This window comes from Schistocerca americana, chromosome 8 (genome assembly GCF_021461395.2).
Source record: "Schistocerca americana isolate TAMUIC-IGC-003095 chromosome 8, iqSchAmer2.1, whole genome shotgun sequence".
NCBI classification, from domain to species: domain Eukaryota; kingdom Metazoa; phylum Arthropoda; class Insecta; order Orthoptera; family Acrididae; genus Schistocerca; species Schistocerca americana.
In genome coordinates, this window is record NC_060126.1 from 226,607,516 (window position 1) to 226,627,152 (window position 19,637).

General features: G+C 40.9%; 1 protein-coding gene across 1 annotated transcript; it reads right to left on the minus strand.

The window, feature by feature from the left end:
• Positions 1–1,226: 1,226 nt before the first annotated feature.
• LOC124545701 (trypsin Blo t 3-like) lies at positions 1,227–18,965 on the minus strand. The gene is made up of 2 exons (XM_047124647.1): positions 18,904–18,965; positions 1,227–1,479 (listed from the first exon to the last, which is right to left on the minus strand). Exons 1-2 carry the CDS (start codon positions 18,963–18,965, stop codon positions 1,227–1,229), a joined length of 315 nt encoding a protein of 104 aa, XP_046980603.1.
• Between the last annotated feature and the right edge of the window lie 672 nt (positions 18,966–19,637).

The window sequence follows — 19,637 nt, forward strand, 5'->3', positions numbered from 1 at the left end:
CAATGTTTTTCTTTCGTAAATTGCGTTTCGATGTAATTTATTTTAATTATCAAAATTATTGTGGAGTTACACTCTTCGTGTAAACCAAGTTGACCACGTGAAGTATGTGGTGTAATCATCAAAGTAGCCCTCAGTTATTCTTTTCGGGAAGATTTCACAGAGAGTTAGTATTAATTTAGTATACCAGTGTGTGGTAATTTCATGATGGACAGGACTGCGCTACGACCGTAACTTCTTTGGGTGAAAATTGAATCGGTTAGTTGTGGTTAATTTCCTCTTGCATATGTTTCAACGTTCTTCGTGTGTTATTTTATGAATGCAGTGTTGTATGCAGTCTCCCAATCTTGGCTCCATATTTGATGTGTTCCGTAAGATTACAAACTTAAATTTTCACAATCCTAACTAAGGCACCAGTTTAGTTATGAATCAAGTGTAATATGCTGAAATTTTAACGGAACAATGATCAATGTTAAAATAAATGTCAAATATAAACTGATTTATTTCTTTTTATTTAAATTTTCGTTGTTGTAAGATGACTATTAAAAGATTATAATTAATATTAGTCTGGTTCGGAATTTGGTAAGCTAGACTGGATACCTGGTGAAATAGTTGCTCAGTAATGCAAGGTTAACTTCCCCAGATAGCTCACGGATTTTAACCCACTTTTATTGTCTTGAATATCAACACCGCTTTCAGAAAAACGTAATGCGTCAACATTACAACCTGTAATCAATTGTCAAATAACACAAAATATACAATAATTCAGCACATTGAACTTTCCGAAAGATTAATTTATTTCATGTCTCTTTTTTAATGCCTATGTAAAGAAATCGTCCACATAGGCACTTACAACAGCATAGAGTGAAGGCTACTCGCCTTCTGTAATTCCTGTCTCATCTTCAGTGTGTTGCGTCCAGCCCGCAGTACTTTCTATGGAATGAGAAAAAAATTAAAATAAACGACTAGACGTTTACATTGATCACAGTCTTTATTTAAATGGGCAATTAGTTGCAGCAGACAGTTTGTTTGCGTTACATGGGCCACTGGAGGGAACCCAGGAAGGTAGAGAACCAAGAGACCTTAGACGCCAGATGCAGATCGGATCCAGGAGCGCAGGTCGCCGACGCTGGCGTAGACATCGGGGATGGCCTCACACTGTGAGCTCCCCCAGGAGACGATGCCCACCTGAGTGCCGCCATTGGCCAGGGGCCGCCGGAGTCTCGGCTTCAGACACTCTTGCAGGCCTGGCCGGCGCACACCATGCGGTCGGTCACAGTGTTGATTTTGGCGAAGATGTTTTTGCAGATGTTGCGGTCCAAGATGCTGATGTCCACCTTGAGCAGACTACTGGCGGACGGTCCATCGGTGTACGTGGCTCCCCAGCCAGTCACCGCCACGGCGAGGCCACCTGGTGGGTCGTAGTTGTCACTGGCGAGGGTCACTGCTCGTGCGTTCGTACCCAGTAGAGATCCAGACACCCTAAAACCAGAAACAATCAATGCACATACGCTACATGGAACGTAGTGCCATCTGTGATCTATGACCTGGAAAACGAACGTGAGTGTTTTCAAATATCATTTCAGTGTGATCAGAACATTCTGACTGGAAATGGAGTTTGATGACAGAGGAGGAAGAATTATTCGCTGCTTTAAAACAAAGCTAACCCAGGATACAAATATCATATATGACTACTTTCATGAGCTGTTTCAGAAGTAAGTTGTCCCTCTTCAGAATTGACAACGAGTCCCAGGAGGAATGGTCAACATACAGGGTTATGCCACCATCATTGTAGTGTTTGGGCCTAGGGGAGGTATTTAAATGAGCTCTCCATGCAGTCCTGTCATTTACTACACATTTTCTCAAAATTGTTTTCTATCCTGGCACTATCCGTCATCTGGAATCTTCTGCGTCCTTCGCTTTTTTTCCGTTCACTGTTAATTCCATATTATGCATCGGTAATGAGTCTCTTTCTAGGAACGTTCAAGGCAATTGTGTTTTTTCTTCGTTGTAGCTTTTACAAGTTCTCTCTTTTCATTCACCCTTCTCAACACCTCATTTCTCACTTTGTCTACCCATTTTTCCCCTTCCATTTTCCTCCAGATCCACATCTCAAATGCTTCTGTCCTTTTCTCTTCCTCCTTCCTCACTGACCAAGTCTCAGTTCCGTATGATGCCACTCTCCATATAAATCACATTGCTAATCCCTTTATCAGGTACCTGTCCATACCCCCACATAGAAGCCTGCTGTTTATATTTAATGCCACCATGTCAATCGCTATATTCGTTTTCACCTACTTATTACATCTCATGCCTTCAAAAATGGTTCAAATGGTTCTGAGCACTATGGGACTCAACTGCTGTGGTCATCAGTCCCCTAGAACTTAGAACTACTTAAACCTACCTAACCTAAGGACATCACACACATCCATGCCCGAGGTGGGATTCGAACCTGCGACCGTAGCAGCAGCGCGGCTCCGGACTGGAACGCCTAGAACCGCACGGCCACCGCGGCCGGCTCTCATGCCTTCGGTTATTATGCTATCCAGCACTAATTTGTTCTATATGTTCCTGTTATTACTCTATAGTTCTTATTTTTCCTCCGCTTATCACCATGCATTTTGTCTTTTTCATATTAATCGTCATCCCGACTTCCCACAGGTCTTACTCAATTCTTTAAATATTCAGATCATAGTGCTTTCGCTGTCTGCCAATAACACCGCATCGGCCTCAGACTGAATACATTCTACCTTCCCACCAATAACACACACTCCTTTTTTTTGTTTCAAAAATTTCTGAGTAATGGGTGCCATATATCTGTGAAACAGTACTGTGGAGGGACAGCAGCCTTCCCCCTGTCTCCTTCGAATTGTACTTTCACCTGTCATCTCATTCAAAATCTGTACTAGTGTTTTATGTTGTATGCATAGTTTGTTAATCGGTCTTCTATCCGTCCAGTCGACTCCATTCTTCCTTAGAATTTCCACCAATTTATTCCACTGTACTCTGTCAAAGACTTTCACGAAATCAGTGGAAACAGTATGACCTTCTTCTTTCAGTCTAGCTGTCACCTGTAAGTCAAATTACATCTCTTGTACCTTTCCGTCTTCTAAATCTATGCAGTGTCTCTGAGTATTTTTTCCAGTCATGTGTGAAGTCTTCCAGGTATCATCATTAGTAAAGTTTTGCCCCATAGGAAACGAATCTTGCTTTATGGTTCTCCATCTCTCTTAAATCCCTTTATACTTTCCCCTCTAAACATCAGCATTCCTTGTCCCCTTCTATAACACTCACTTTCTCATGTAATTCATTAGGATAGGACATGACAGGAACGATCATTCTCTGCAAAAAGGTCTAGTGAACATGGCCTCCAAAATGCATACCTTAACTCTCGCAATACCAAGGGTGGCCCGGGAGGCGGGGTTGTACTTTATTCCCAAGTTCCGAAAATATTGTTATCCAGTCATGTACCTTATATTTTAAAACACTGAAAAAGTATTTATAGTTTTTAATTGTTTCTTATACTGCTATCTATAATTTTATTGCTTTTTTGGTTGAACTTAAACCAAGAATTTATATTTTAGGGGTGAAGGTGACTTTTTGTAACAAATATCTTCATATTTTCGTGTTCAGAACTCTTCTTACACATCTATATATCTTTAAATACTATGTTATGAATAAATTTCTATTTTTAAATATTTTTAGTTGTCATGAAGCACCTCTTCTCACGATGTATAACTTTATTATTGCTAACAGTGTCTTGAAGGATATTTTCAGGTTCTGGACACTGCTCGTACATCTCTACCTATTTAAAAAGCTCAAAATAGTTAACGAAATTTTTTATTTTCATTTTTGCAGTTACCATAAAGTACCTCGCCTTGGTAGATCGTGTTATCGAAAACACGTTGGTGTTACTAGGGTCATGAGCAACGAGCTCTCGTTCAGTAGGTGAGACGTGCTTCACAGTAGCGAATACAGGAAATTGCTCAAAGCTCTAAGATATACACTTTAGAGCACGTGTTAACTGTACTTTTTTTTTTTTTTTTTTTTTTTTTGGTTTTGATCCATAGAACCACCTATCAAAATATGGTAATCAAGGAACTTGCAGTAGAAGAGATAGGTCTGAGAGGATCGAAGATGGAAAAGTGCTCATAGGTCTCAGGGTATGCATTTTAGAACCCATGTTCAGTAGACTTTTTGGCTTCGAATTAGCGTTAGGGTCGTATCCTTGAATACTGAACATTACGCGAGGAACAGCATGCGTACATAACATGAATCATACGCCAAGTAATGTTCCCACGACAAGAATATCAAACAGCATATTGCGGTTTTTTTAACGATATATAGAGCGCTTTACAACATATTTTAATGAATTCAAACCCTGGTTAACAGTCCTAAGCTGAAAGAACCTAAAAATTGTACAAGGAGAGAAATTCAGGAAGCGTTCAACGAATTCGAAAGTGAAATTTAGCCGGCAGATATGGTTAAAAATGATAAGAAATTCTGCTTTTTGCAAAGTCAGTCGCTCAGTACCAATATTGTAACCAATTCAAAAGATGACGGAGAAAAGGTCGAATTACTGAACTGATCTTCGGGAATAGTTTCATGGCGGAAGATCATTCAATAAACTCACGAACGCCGAAATGACAAATACTGAGAGAAGTAATTGCGTAATAGCAAATAAATTAATACTATTCGATAGCGTAGAAGTATGTGGACGCCAGTGAATACCCGAGAGTTTCTATAGAGGTTATGCAAAGTAACATGCTTCCCTTCTAGCAATAGTTTATCCTACACAGTACGATTAACGGAAGATACGTAAATGTAAGAGTTCAGCATGAACATGCACGCAGTCCTGGACCGATGTCGCTGTCTTGGGCAGAATTGTGGAAGAGGTTTTAAGCCTAAGCATTATGACGTTTTAGGTTGGTTGGTTGGTTGGTTTGGGGAAGGAGACCAGACAGCGTGGTCATCGGTCTCATCGGATTATGGAAGGATGGGGAAGGAAGTCGGCCGTGCCCTTTCAGAGTAACCATCCCGGCATTTGCCTGGAGTGATTTAGGGAAATCACGGAAAACCTAAATCAGGATGGCCGGACGCGGGATTGAACCGCCGTCCTCCCGAATGCGAGTCCAGTGTCTAACCACTGCGCCACCTCGCTCGGTGACGTTTTAGGAAACGAGAAAGTTTCGTCTAGCAACAGTGTGGATTCAGCAGACAGAGATCGGAGGGAACTCATCTCGCTGTGATAGGACATGAGAAGGAAAATGTTGTAGAAACGGCGTTCAGGTAGATGCTGTTTTCCCTGACCTCTTGCAGGTATCCGGTACAACTTCGCATTGTTGTTAATGAACTAAATACGCACTTACCACTTATCGGACCACAAGTGTAACTGATTTGTTGTCCTTCCTGCAGACAGCACTCGACACGTCGTTCGTAATGGAGTAAAATCGCTAGGTGTAAATCTAATCTTGGGGGCACCTAAAATTGTGTAACAGGACCGTTACTGTTTACAGTACACATAAAGGACATAATGGACAACGTAGGTAGGTCGACGAGGCAGTTAGCAGATGAAGCAAATGGATGTAAGCAGGAAGACTGTAGGAAATTGCAGCCGACCGACGGTTGATGTATCAACTGACAGTTCAGACAGAATATTATCAGTCTTCTGAATGATTTCATGCAGCCCCCCACCGATTCCTCTCCTGTGTGCCAAAATCTTCATCTCAGAGTAGCAATTGCAACTTACGTCGTCAGTTATTTCTTGCGTATATTCCATCCTCAGTCGTGCTCTACAACTTTCAGCCCCCCCCCCCCTCCCCCGCCCCCTTAAGTCTTTCCTCGCCGATTCTGCGGAGAACCTCCCCATTCCATACGTGATCATTCAACCCAATTTTTGACATTCTTCCGCTGCACTCCTTCTCAGATGCTTCGTTTCTCTTCTGTTCCGATATTTCAGCAGCCCATGTTTCATTACCATACAGTGCTGTGCTCCAACCGTACATTCTCAGTAATTTATCCATAACTTTAAATCCTATGTTTGATAACAGTAGGCCGGCCGAGTTGGCCGAGTGATTGTAGGCGCTTCAGTCCAGAACCGCGCGACCGCTACAGTCGCAGGTTCGAATTCTGCCTCGGGCATGGATGTGTGTGATGTACTTAGGTTGGTTAAGTTATAGTAGTTCCAAGTTCTAAGGGACTGATGACCTCAGAAGTTAAGTCCCAGAGTGCTCAGAGCCATTTGAACCATTTGATAACAGTAGGCTTCTGTTTGCCCGGAATGCCCTTTTTGCCAGTAGACAACAGAACTACTTCGTGATCCTGATGATAGGTTTCTGGCTATTCTCATTTGGGCTACATCTCAATACTTTCGTCGTCCTTTCATTTACTCTCAGCCCATACTCTGTCCTCATTACGCTGATCATTGTGTTCCACAGATTCTGTAACTCTTCTTCAGTTTCAATGAGGGAAACAATGTAATCAGCGAATCTCATCATCGACATATTTCCATCCTGAATTGTAATTCTAAGCTTGAACCATTATTTTATCTCCGTCATTCTTTCTTCGATTTATGTATTGAACAGTATGGGCGAAATTCCACACCCCTTTGTTATACCCTTTCCAATCCCGGCAAGTCGTTCTTCGTCTTCAGTCTTATTGTTCCCTTTGGACTCGTGTAATTAGTTGTCTATTACCAGTCTTTGTCTGCGGTTTACATATATTTTTCTCAGTAATTCCCACATCATGCACCGTTTTACATTGCCGGACGCTTTTTCCAGGTCAGTAAATACTGTAAACGTGTCATGATTTTTCTTCACTTTTGCTTTCATCATCAATCGAAACGTCAGAACTGGTATACTTCCAGTCTCATACATTTAACACACCAACGTGAATCGTCTTCTTACTGCCATTTCGCGCAACGATTTTAGAAATTCCAATTGAATGTTATCTATCGGTGATCTTCAGTTGTACAAAGCTCTCTCAGATAATGATTCTAGTGCTGGATCGCCTCTCTCTTCTCCGTCGTTCGTTGTATCTTCTTCTATCACGTTGTTAGACATGTTCTCCTCTTACCACAGGCCTTCAGTCTACTCTTTCAACGTGTCTCTCTCTCCTCTGGAACTAACAGTGGAATTTAAATTGCACTCTTAACGTTAAAGTCCATACTTTTAATTTTCTAGAAAGGTTGTTTTGACTTTTCAATATGCTGAGTCAGACCATATGCCAATCATTTCTATTTCGATTTCTTATCATTTTTAGTGCATCCATTTCCCTTAACTTCTTTACACTTCCTGTCTATTTATTACCTACGCCACTGGTATTTATGTGTTCTGAATTTTCCTGAATATTTTTGTACATACTTTTTCCCTCGATCAAGTAAAGTATTTTTTCTGTTACCGATAATTTCTTGGTAGTTACCGTACTTTTCTTAAAGTTACTTCTATGATTACATAGATGTCCATTCCTCTTCAACTGAACTTCCTGCTAAGCTATTCGTTATCTCAGTGTCTATTGCCTGATAGAACTTCAAGCATATCTCTTCACTCCTTAGTACTTCCGTATCCCACGTCGTTGCGCATTGTTTCTTCCTGACCAGTCTCGTAACTCCAGCCTACACTTCACGATTACTAATCTGTGATGATGTGAGTGTGCGTCTGCTCCTGTTAATGCCTTAGAGTCTATAACTGATTTCGGAATCTCTGCCTGTTCATGATGTAATCTGAGTGAAACCTTCCCGTCTCTCCCGTCCTTTTCCTAGTTTATATTCATCTTCTGATTCTTGAACAAAATTCCTAATAACACACTTGTTGGATTGGCAGATTAAGGGGAACATTTTGACAACGACATCAAGAACAACGCGATTTTCACATCCATATAGCTCTCAAAATTTGTGCAGGATCTTGGAGTAACAATCTATTTGTTATGCAGATCAAACAGTCATGCAATCCGCAAATCTCCCTGTTTCCGCATTATTCTTATTTCAGTGCCGATTCTATACTCACGACTCTTCGCCTGCAGCTTCCATACTTGTCTTGCCTCATCCATCTGTGATCCTACTATGTCTCGGTTATCTAAACTCCAGATGGTGCTAGACCCTAATCTGCCATTCTTTCTATGTTCTGCAGCAATCTTCCGATTTTCTTCTTTATCCAGTGCGAATCAGGTAATACTCCCATAATTTCTGTATTTTAGTTTACTAGAAAAATCTCTTTCCCACTATCTCTTCATATTGTATTGTACCGAATAAGTTAATTTAAAAATTCCATCGACCACAATGAGTTTCGGATAATTTGTATTGTATTGTATGTTAACCGGGGACGTAGAAACGACGGAGAGGCTCCGTCCACGCCGCAGCCGCAGTGGTCCACAACACCACGACGACTACCGTAGTCCACTTCTCCTCTCCGCCGCCCCACACCGAACGCAGGGTTATTGTGCGGTTTGGCCTCCGGTGGACCCCCCAGGGAACGTCTCACACCAGACGAGTGTAACCCCTATGTTTGCGTGGCAGAGTAATGGTGGTGTACGCGTACGTGGAGAACGTGTTTGGGCAGCAATCGCCGACTCAGTGTAACTGTGACGGAATAAGGGGAACCAGCCCACATTCGCCGAGGCAGATGGAAAACCGCCTAAAAACCACCCACAGACTGGCTGGTTCACCGGACCTCGACACAAATCCGCCGGGCGGATTCGTGCCGGGGATCAGGCGCTCCTTCCCGCCCGGAATTCGAATAATTTAGTTTTATTATTTCTAATTATCATACAGCCTTAATTTCCTAAAGAGTTTTGACGATGATTAGTTGGGTTCATCAACTGATGAAGGGTGGTTGTTGACAGTTGTCTGCTGTGTATTGAAAACAATTTTCGTGAATGATACATCAAAGGAAAATTGGTACGCCTCCAAAGAATGCGATGAGCTCATTGTTTAGTGTGTCTGACTTTGTTTTCCATCTGTTTCCGTAACTACATACAAAGGGCTTATTTCAATAGTGGTATAAGTCCATTACCTCCACTTTTCTGCCTATAATGCTTCTGAGATTAATCATCCAAATAAACAGAAAGAAAGGTTCATCTCTAGCAAGAAGAGAGATATGCTTGAATATTTCTGCTATCTCAACTGCAGATTTTTCAGCACTCATTTAACTTTAGGACTCTGTATCTCACAATAAACAAAAATAGACTTGTACCACTATTGATATAAGTCCTTCATATACAGACTACGTTCCTAATGTGCGTTATTTCCTTCAGGGTCCAGTGCAAAAAATTAAAATAAATTGTATTCATCAGCTGTTGGCGACTAGGAAAAGGTGCACCACATCGCACTGGTGAAAGTGCGACCAGACATTAAAGCGTGGCGTTTACACGGAAACAACTTCTTCCTTTTACTCATTTCCACCGAATGGAAAGCTGAAATCGTTTCTTCTAGAATGATTGGGTAATGATGGAATATGGTGACTAATCGTCATTCGAATCTAATATACACTGTTCCCGTCCTAGGGATAGAACAAAATATTCATCACCACCAACGAGTAAGCGTAAGTGCAATAGCTACGAAAAACTCGTGGTGATCAGTGTTCTGAGTCATGCCGTAGTTTCCCTCATAGTAACTCACTGAGTGACAAGGTGCGGTTACGTTGAGCTGATGCAAAGTTTAAGTGCCAAATATGTTTCGGTAGCGTACAGGAAACTTGTAGGACGAGGCCTCTCTAAAATGGACTAACTTTGTAGTTGTCCCTCCAACTTGACCCTTTACCTCCAATTGGTCTTGTGGACAGGAGTTCTGTGGTACCTACCTGCTGGCCGTAGTTGCAAAATGGGCACGTGCCGTGCTTTGTTAGGAAAAGGATTGTATATGGGAGCCAAAAAACAGAAGAGCTGTAAAAGGAGAAAAAATTTTTGTGAGAGACGCGGCGGCATCATGCAACATCCATGATAGAAGAAAATCTTTCCTGAATATTCGCCTGTGTGTTAACAAAGAAGAGAGGCCTAATCAACGTCGTCATCCAGGTGATCTAGAAAATGTTGAGAAGTTATGTCTAATCGATTTTAGGCAAATGTCACAAACCTGAACAACAGCAACATCGTAGTCAAAGGTATCGTCGTCGTGCATGTAGCCAGAGGTGGCGCTTCTGACGAAACCACCGCTTCCATGAGTCGAGGTGCCAGCTCGGAAACTGATCAGATAGGCGCTGAGGCCATCCACTCAGTGAGAAGCCGTCAGCGCCCAGTTGGCATTGATGATGGATGCTCCACCGATGAGGGAACCGCCGTACCGGAAAGACAGTTGCCACGGGTAGTTGGCTATGCTGGCAGACGATCCTGAGCAGAGCTCAGCAGGCACACAAGGAAGATGGCCAGGCGCTGCATTGTGGAAGCTGTGACTGCCAGTGCGTCAGTTCTTGCCCTTTACATTCCATTAAAACTGCAGCCTTAGATGAGGACGACGACCTTCGTATCTCATTTGGGGATCATAACCCTGCAAGTTTGTCAAATTACTTCTGTCGCCTCAGATATAATGATCCCGATAACGGCCAAAACAGTTACTTCGGACATATGATGAGAGTGTGTTCTCATTACTCTGATTTTATTATTAAATCACACACAGTATGACTGGTGAAACTTTTATCTGTTTGATGAGTCCTTGATACGAATATATAGATGATTGAGCTATCTGGGAGAAATGCCTAATGTACGTTATTTTCTCGAGGTTCCAGTGCAAAAATAAATTGTTTTCAACATCTAGTTGGCGACCAGGAGAATGAGCATTACATGGTACTACATTCTGCTTGGTTCGTACAAGTAGCATGGTAATGGGAATTTGCTTCCAGTCCACGATTTTTATCCTAAATACCTATAAATAAATTACATAACTAGGCCAACTAAATCGATTACTTCATAGTCAAAGCCATTATAAGTAAGAGGCTCTGAATTATCGACACATAGTGCGGTATCTTTCGTGATTTCAGAATAGTGACATTAAACTTTTAGAAATGCATGTTGCGTGGAATTGAGTGCACTGTGCATCTGGTGGTGATACTTGACGTATACCATTCTGCCCCATTCCAATCGCATATGTTATTTTCAATGTGTGTTAAATTTTATCCGTATTGTTTTTCGCTGAGATATTACCTGAATAAATAGAATAAACTGCTGTTTGCCTAATAGTTGCTTCCTAATTTAAAGTGAAAAATTCCACCTGTGGACGATAAAACATATACACCAACTTGCAAACAAATATTTATTAGTCGGATGCCTGTAGCCTAATAACAGTCTATACTGCAGTTTAGGCAAGATAGATTTACCAGACTTACCAAGGTGTGTGTTGGTGTTAACAAAGGATGTGTTTATGATTTGAAATGACATTCAGTTCGTAACGAAGTAAATTCCTTTAATGTTGAATACAGCTTTAATTCCGAATAAAGCTTTGGCGGGTTTTCAGTAAATACGCCCTCATTTCTGCTCAGTATACAGTGGAATAACGTAAGGTGAGACGAAAAACTTTGTATGCCTCTTCACTTCAAATTCATACTGAAAATTTCGTATGGTATCAGGTTTGTTGACAAAGACATCAGAGTGTAAGACACCAAATAACTCCTACCTCTCTATTTCGAAAGCATCTTCTACACTGTTTACTTTGTCACGTATAATTTCAGGGATATTAAAAGACCCTTCCGTCTTCTGAGAAATAATGTATGACCAATAGGTTCAGTGTAGTTTGTGAATTTGACGAAGATAAAAATTTCAAACAGTTGACGTCTTCTTCCTCCTTTGAAATACAGTTCTAAAATTTCAAGCAGACTAACTTGCCATCGACTTCAGCTTTCGTCTTAGCATCATGAAAGTTGAGAGTAGCCTTGTATTCAGTCAAAAACTCAAAACCTAGTATCATTTATGTAGTAAGAAAGGGCAGAATGAAGAAGTTAACAGGAAACTAACGACCTTGGTAAACGAAATCGAAACGTGTTTGGTTTCCAACCTCTACAGATTAATCACACCCATAATTTTGATTCGTTGGAACGGAAATGTTGGACAAACAGTTAATTCCTAACATTTGCTGAAAACTTGTAACCTTCCCATATAAAATAATAAAAATTGTAATTTTTTGTTAATATATTAACTCATGAAAACTGATACATTTTGAAGTAAGCAAAGCTACTCCACAGCCCTGGAAAATCAATCTGAATAAACTGAAAAATTCTTACCTTATGATGGTGTCGCCGGATAACGCTGTCTACATATCTGATAGTGAATGGCACAGCTTAGTGCAATGCTGTCCTATCTACTGATACTGGACAACACTTGTCTGAGGTCTGAATTATTAGAAAAATTGACTTTGCTTATTCACATAGCTGCACAGCTGGTCGTCTAATTACTAAAGAACACATGACTATGATCTGAGAAAATTTCTGAAATATTTAAATTGAAATAAATGACTGGATCGGGACTGGTAATGACTTAAGGCAAAATTATTCCTTCCTTTTTTGTAGACTGGTAAAAGTTACATTCTGAAAATCCTTTGCATTATTAATAAAGATCTGCAATCCATTATATGAAGAACTGAATATTACAAATCTGGGTCAACTGGTGCTGACGAATCACAAAAATATTGAAACAAACTCATATTAACATCTCAGACAAGTGAGTCAACTACGCGCATGCCAATAAAAATAATAAAATTTCCCTTACAATACATGGCTTTGAACTGCGCTGTACCAGTGACAGACTGCAACAGCACTGTAGCAGCGAGCGACTGCAACTGCTGCTGAGACTGTTCTGACCTGCGACTCTATTGCAGCAAAGATATTTTCTGTCGCAGGCAGCGCGTGAGCAATACATCGAAATTACATTTACTCCAGCAGGGTGGTGACCCCTTACAAACTTGCTCACTGATTACCGAAACAGGACCACCTAAGTCTAATACGGCTGATAAAGACACCTGTCCAACTCAGGATGAATTAAGATGTTCTGATTGTCTATCTTCTAACAAAGTATATAATCAAACTTTATTCGTCTCCCCTCTGAATCCACGTCACAAAATGCTTTTTCTTAGAAAGTGTCACCAAAATCCACTGTTGTTGTTGTTGTTGTTGTTGTTGTGGTGGTCTTCAGTCCTGAGACTGGTTTGATGCAGCTCTCCATGCTACTCTATCCTGTGCAAGCTTCTTCATCTCCCCGTACCTACTGCAACCTACATCCTTCTGAATCTGCTTAGTGTATTCATCTCTTGGTCTCCCTCTATGATAATTACCCTCCGCGCTGCCCTCCAATGCTAATTTTGTGATCCCTTGATGCCTCAGAACATGCCCTACCAACCGGTCCCTTCTTCTTGTCAAGTTCTGCCACAAACCCCTCTTCTCCCCAATTCTATTCAATACCTCCTCATTTGTTATCTGATCTACCCATCTATCTTCAGCATTCTTCTGTAGCACCACATTTCGAAAGCTTCTATTCTCTTGTTATCCAAACTATTTATCGTCCATGTTTCACTTCCATACATGGCTAGAATGCAGAGGTTGAGTATTCACATTTATGGGCAAAACTTCCTGAAAATCGTCTACCACATCCGCTACCACATCATTATTTACGTTTCCTACTGCTTGTGGATGTGCATCTGTTTCACATTCACTGTCATCATCTGACCATGACCTGCCATTAGTTACCCAGTCAAAAACATTGACGTCCCTTCAGATTAGTCATTGGTCCTCAACAGTCTCGATGTTGACAGGATTATGGTCGGTTTCACCTAACATCTGTTCCTCATTTTGATTATTGATAAGCTCACACTGTTCATTTTGTTCATTAACAGAACCATAATGCATCATTTTTATGGTATGAGAGGAGAATTCTTTGCATCGGCGAACAAGTCGTTTGCTGTATGTGCCACCAGTCATCCCTGTTGTGGCCCGTCACGTCTAACATTATGACGAGGATTAGATGGTCTAGTCTCAACTATTTCAGCACATTGTTCAGGACTAAAATTTCCACTATCGCGCCTCTCCTGGTTATTTCTTTCGTAGTAACTGTTATGATCACGCGAACTGTTTCGTATTTGATTGTAATGATACCCATGTGATCTGAAATCAGTGTTCTCAGTTTCTCGCTTAAAGTTTCGTGTTTCACGCAAGTTACTATTATTTCTTTCATTATATTGATTTCTGTTGGAATCACATTATTGATATAACTTCTTTGGTTCCTAAAACCAGGACCTCTGTTTCTGTCTATGAAATTGCTGCGATTGTGTGACTGAGCCCCCGAATGCTGATTGGTTCAATAATTACGATCACGACTCTTAAAGAACCGATAATTTTGTTCACAGTTTGTGTTCTGATTCGCAGAATACCCATCATCTGATCTGTTTCGTTGTGACTGGAATTTTGTCCGTTGCCGTCTCTGTATTTGATTCATGAGTAAAATTCCTCACTGTAAATTTTGAGTTCTTGCAATACATTTTGAGAATCCTCAATGTCATCGTTACAGCGTCCTGACAAAATAATTTGTCGTAAGTGTGTCGGTAGTTTAGTCAAACAAATTCTTATCAATTCAGAGGGATTGTGCGGATTCGACAAGAAGCGATTCTTGCATATCATGGGCTGAAAATAGCCTGCCGGGTTGGAAAAGTCTCTTTGTTCAGATTTCTTCAGCATAATGCTTTTGACTCAGTCTCTTGTATTGCTCCAGACAAACATGCCGACAAGAACGCGTGATAAAATTCACTTTCCCTTTGACATTCAAGTGCAATTGGTCTTATTCTTGTGTCCGGCTCAGATTCTAAACAGCCACACATATATTCAAGTACATGACCAACTGGTCATGAAGGCGGAAGACAATAGTGGAATTGTGGGAGCCACCCTCTGATTTCCACGCCTGCGTGTTCTTCGCGCGTGTGTTCCATGCACAGGGGCGTCGACATGTGGATACTTTCAGTGCTACCTCGCCACCAGCAAGGTTCAACCACCTCAAGATGTCGGACATGTGCTCCGAGGAAATATTGTGGAATTTGCACAACGTCATCCGGCGGCAAACATGTGAAGCCTGTTTACAACATATCCGCCGGGAAAGCTTAAAGAGTCACAAAATAGTTTTTAATAGTTTTCCAATGTACGATTTCTTTCCTTGGCACTTGTTTCAATTATAAGACGAACCCATATGTTGCATTACAATATTTCTACAGTACACTAATGAATTACACAGTTTCAAATATGCATAAAAAACTGAATTACCTTAAAATTTCTCCTTTTAACATTCTTCTACTAATATAATTTTCTTTTCTTTCCTGCAAACATATTAGTACAAAATCCTTCTTAAATAATGCTGCCTCCGTTACACGGCAGGTCAGCTTTCATCCTTTCCATACCGAGTACATAGCCAGGCTGTGGAACACACACTACACACTGCTATTGTCCTTCTAGGAAGTAACCTCCATGACCAACAAATGTGGTCTCAAGAACAGACAAGGATTATGGTTATATCGAGACTACAAAGGTTGAGTGCATTTATTAAATTCGCAACTTCATTCACATGTATGGGCAAAACTTTCTAAAAATCGTTATGGCGAGTAAAAGTCCCATTCCAAGAGTCGTTGTTTGTTCTTGCTTCTATATTCAAGTACCTAGGCATAGTTGCGCACTGGTCGTAGTGTTAGGCGCGTCTTCAAATTTGGCTTTCGTCAATTCTGAAATACCTCTCTTAACTGCATGTAAAATCATCTGCAATTTCTCTTCAGTTAAAGGTTCCACCGTTTCCTCTATCGTTTGGATTGCAGAGTTAAGCCTTCTCTTTATTTCTGTAACATTTGCTTAACTTTTAATTACTTCAGTTTTTACATTACCTATTGATTTACTTATCTCTGTGATGCTTTCATTTAGTGTCGTCAGTATAGCTAAATTTACATCACTTTTTTTTGAAGGGTTTGTATCCCATTCATACATCATGCCTTCTAATTTAATATTCTCAGTCTCCATCTGATTCTGGATTTTACTTTTTAATTTTTGATTCTGTGTTTGCAAATTGATTTCTAACTGTTAAATTTTTGTTTCTATATTCGTTTCCATCCGTGACGCTTTTGAGTCAACCAAGGCCATATTCATGTTCATAGTAGTATTTATTGGGGTCACCATTATGTTTAACAAACTCACTGAATCGACGCCAGTATTCGGCTGTGCCTCATCCATTGTTAGATCCAGTACCTTCTCCATTTTTACCTGAATCGTATCCTGTTCCACATTCTGAATCAGGGTATATTCACTCTACGGGTTCTCTCAGCCACTTGTACTATCTATATTTATTATTAACGACGTGTTCTCTGTTTTTGTAGCTTTTTGAAGCACACTGGAACTGTTTATTAAAGTATCATTCTGTACTTATCGTCAGCCATCTTGTAATCCATTGGCAAAAGTCTCATCTTGTAGGTTACAGCTCTCGTTCGTGCCTCATTAAAATTTTCGTGCACTCAAGCATTAATTGCTTAAATGCCTGACATCGTCCTTCATTTACCGTTTTACAGGTTGTCATCGTGAACCTACCTATTTCGATATCCAGTTTACAACGCATAATTTACAAACCTGAAGGTTACTTAAGTCAAACTGATTCATTGATCGCGAGCTATGAAGAAGGTTATGTTGTTCAGAGTTTCTGAAGAAAATGGGCAAGTAATGAAATTTTTGAGTTCCTTGCAACAAATAAAATATCTATAATTTTTCTGAAGTTTGGACGCACGGGTTCCCGGGTTCGATTCCCGGCGGGGGTCAGGCATTTTCTATGCCTCGTGATGACTGGGTGTTGTGTGATGTCCTTAGGTTAGTTAGGTTTAAGTAGTTCTAAGTTCTAGCGGACTGATGACCATAGATGTTAAATCTCATAGTGCTCAGAGCCATTTGAACCATTTTGAAGTTTAGCAATAAGCCAAGTTAAGTAGATTCTGTCACGGTACAGAAAAGTGTGACAAACGTTCGTCCCTTTTTTAGGCCTAATTATGCCTGTTATTTTCTATCTCAACTGGTACCTGGAAGATTAGAAAAATAGGTTCACGTTCGAATGCCTCCCCCCCCCCCCCCCCCTTACTATCTTTCCTGCACTACTGCTATCAGTTTTAAATGCGAAGAGACATTAGCTTACAAGCCTGTGCGCTTATCGTCGCATTGATTACACGGATAGTGAGGAAACTTTTGTTGGAGGAACGTTTACGAACTCCGCTGCTTTACGCTTTCTGTCTGTCCGCTGGGTGCGGCTGTTTTTTCCCGCTACCGCCGGCCGCGCAACTGACACAAAAACCTTTAACCGCTTGCACTGGCTCGCGTGTGTCATCACCGTGAAACTTATTCTGTTATTCGCCCAGAGAGCATATACCTTAAGCACTACTTCAGTTGTTTGTGGTTCCAATCAGCCTCTGCAAACGCCGATAGCCTCAGTAAGAGTCGACAACAACGGTGATCACGTACCGTGAGAAATCCCCTGAAAATCGAACGGAAATTACAAAGATTGATCGCGAGCTATGAAGAAGGTTATGTTGTTCAGCGTTTCTGAAGAAAATGGGCAAGTAATGAAATTTTTGAGTTCCTTGCAACAAATAAAATATCTATAATTTTTCTGAAATATTTACGGAACTTCACGTTAGCTTTCTGCTAACTCAAACCAAAGTCGGATAAGATGATTTTACTGTACTGTCCGCCCCGGTAGGTGAGTGGTCAGCGTGACAGACTGTTAATCCTAAGGGCCCGGGTTCGATTCCCGGCTGGGTCGGAAATTTTCTTCGCTCAGGGACTGGGTGTTGTGTTGTCCTAATCATCATCATTTCATCACCATCGACACGCAGGTCGCCGAAGTGGCGTCAAATCGAAAGACCTGCACCAGGCGAACGGTCTACCCGATGGGAGGCCCTAGCCACACGACATTTCCATTTTTTACTGTACTAATAGCATACTTGCTAGTAATGCACTATTTTAATGTACAATGTGACCAAAAAAGTTTGTACGTTATTAATCACTTCAATATTAATCAGAAGTTAACATTAGTTTAATTGAATTGTGTTATTGGGGAACTTACTTTTGATAAGCGACCACTGGATTCATTTTCTCTCCTTTACCTCTGAGGGAGCGTTCAGTTTCCTATTCTTAAGATATTTAAGATAAGTAGCTGTTCTAATTGCAGACTTTAGAAAAGCACATTTATGTACTCAGATTAAAATGTAAAGTTACTTGAGTAATGGAAAGAGGACCTGTTTAGGTAAATAACAATTGGAAACCATCAGCTTGAATTAGTCTATTATTCAAATCGCTTCCCATATTCGACAATACTGTCTGCGCTGTCTACACTTGTAATATTGTGAATAAACGTAAGATCTTCCTTGCCCTGAATGTGTAGATGGTGAGCTACTGCTGTTGAGTTGGTGTGGCAGATGAAGAATGTCGTCACGTCTCAGTATGGGTGAAACATTACTGAAACAAGGTATTGTGCCTGCGACCGCCATTATGCCCTTGGTAGACGCACCGAAAGGTTTCCATCGACATTAGTTCGGGAACTCTTGCATTCTACAACTCAAATGACAGAGACCACATGTACCCATCATTCGCTGCAGCCGCTCCCGAATACTAGCACTGAGGACACTAATTCACCGTTCTCAACAACGCTGGAAATATGAAACGCAACTTGTGTCCGCACGCTTGTCCTGTCTGTCAGGAACTATCTTTTCAGTTGCTCTGGAAGTGGGTCGGCCACACAAATTGATCTTGTCCGCCGAAAGTAGATAGTTTTCCTAACTAAATTTACCTTATTGTGTTGATTAAAAACTATTAATCTTGAGATAGCGTGAGTCAATTTCTTTCACAAAATTACAAAACAAAAACAACTCAAAGCTACTGACATGTATTGCAGGCCATATGTGAATTTAAATATGTTGTCTGACCTCACTTTCTACCTGTCATGTCTCCGTCCGACACAGGTGTATTGTTTGTATCAGATATTTTCCTCATATAGTAAGAAAAAAATTGCGAAAAAGTTGCTCATACATTCAGGTCACGTTACAAGCAGTATTACACTCGGGTGGTTTTTCTACTAAAATAACTGCAGCTTTCATCATTTACCTGCCCGCCGATGTTGTGTATGTGTAAGAAACTACGCAGTCATCCGATTATAACCACCTAGAAACAAGAATCCCTTATGATCACACGAATCATCTGACGATTTCTGGATGCATCTATAAAAGCAAATAACGTTTCCCTGACGTACTGAAATATGGGTGCAACTTTTTATATGGTTAAAGAAAAAAATTCGAAAACATATTGATATTTCAGCTCTCTCCACAGGAAATGTGTGACGGAAGTCATATACAGTTCAGGATGTTACCGAAGAGGAGAATGATTTGACAGAAAGTTGGCGCTATGAACTGCTAGTTTCAAGTTCGTTACCCTGCAGTGGTCGCGTGGATTGCATGTGTAATCCACCTGTGGAAATTCAAATAAATTTGAAAGTCCAGAAGCGACAATGCATCGAGCTTCTGTGTACTTTAAGATGGACTGTTGGCGGACGCTCTCAGTGTTGTGCGAGCGCCGGTCACGTGTGGTTGGCTCACAGGACCTCGTCGGTTCGCCTCCTTAGCATGGGGGTAGTGTTTCCGCGTACCACACAAGGGGCCCGGTTCCTAT

Excerpts from the sequence above, each read along its gene's own strand:
- LOC124545701 (XM_047124647.1), bottom strand. The coding sequence starts at position 18,965 with ATGAGGAAAATATCTGATACAAACAATACACCTGTGTCGGACGGAGAC. Across the intron at positions 1,480-18,903 it reads GGAGACATGACAGGTAGAAA|GGTGTCTGGATCTCTACTGG; the intron begins GTGAGGTCAGAC and ends TTCTGGTTTTAG.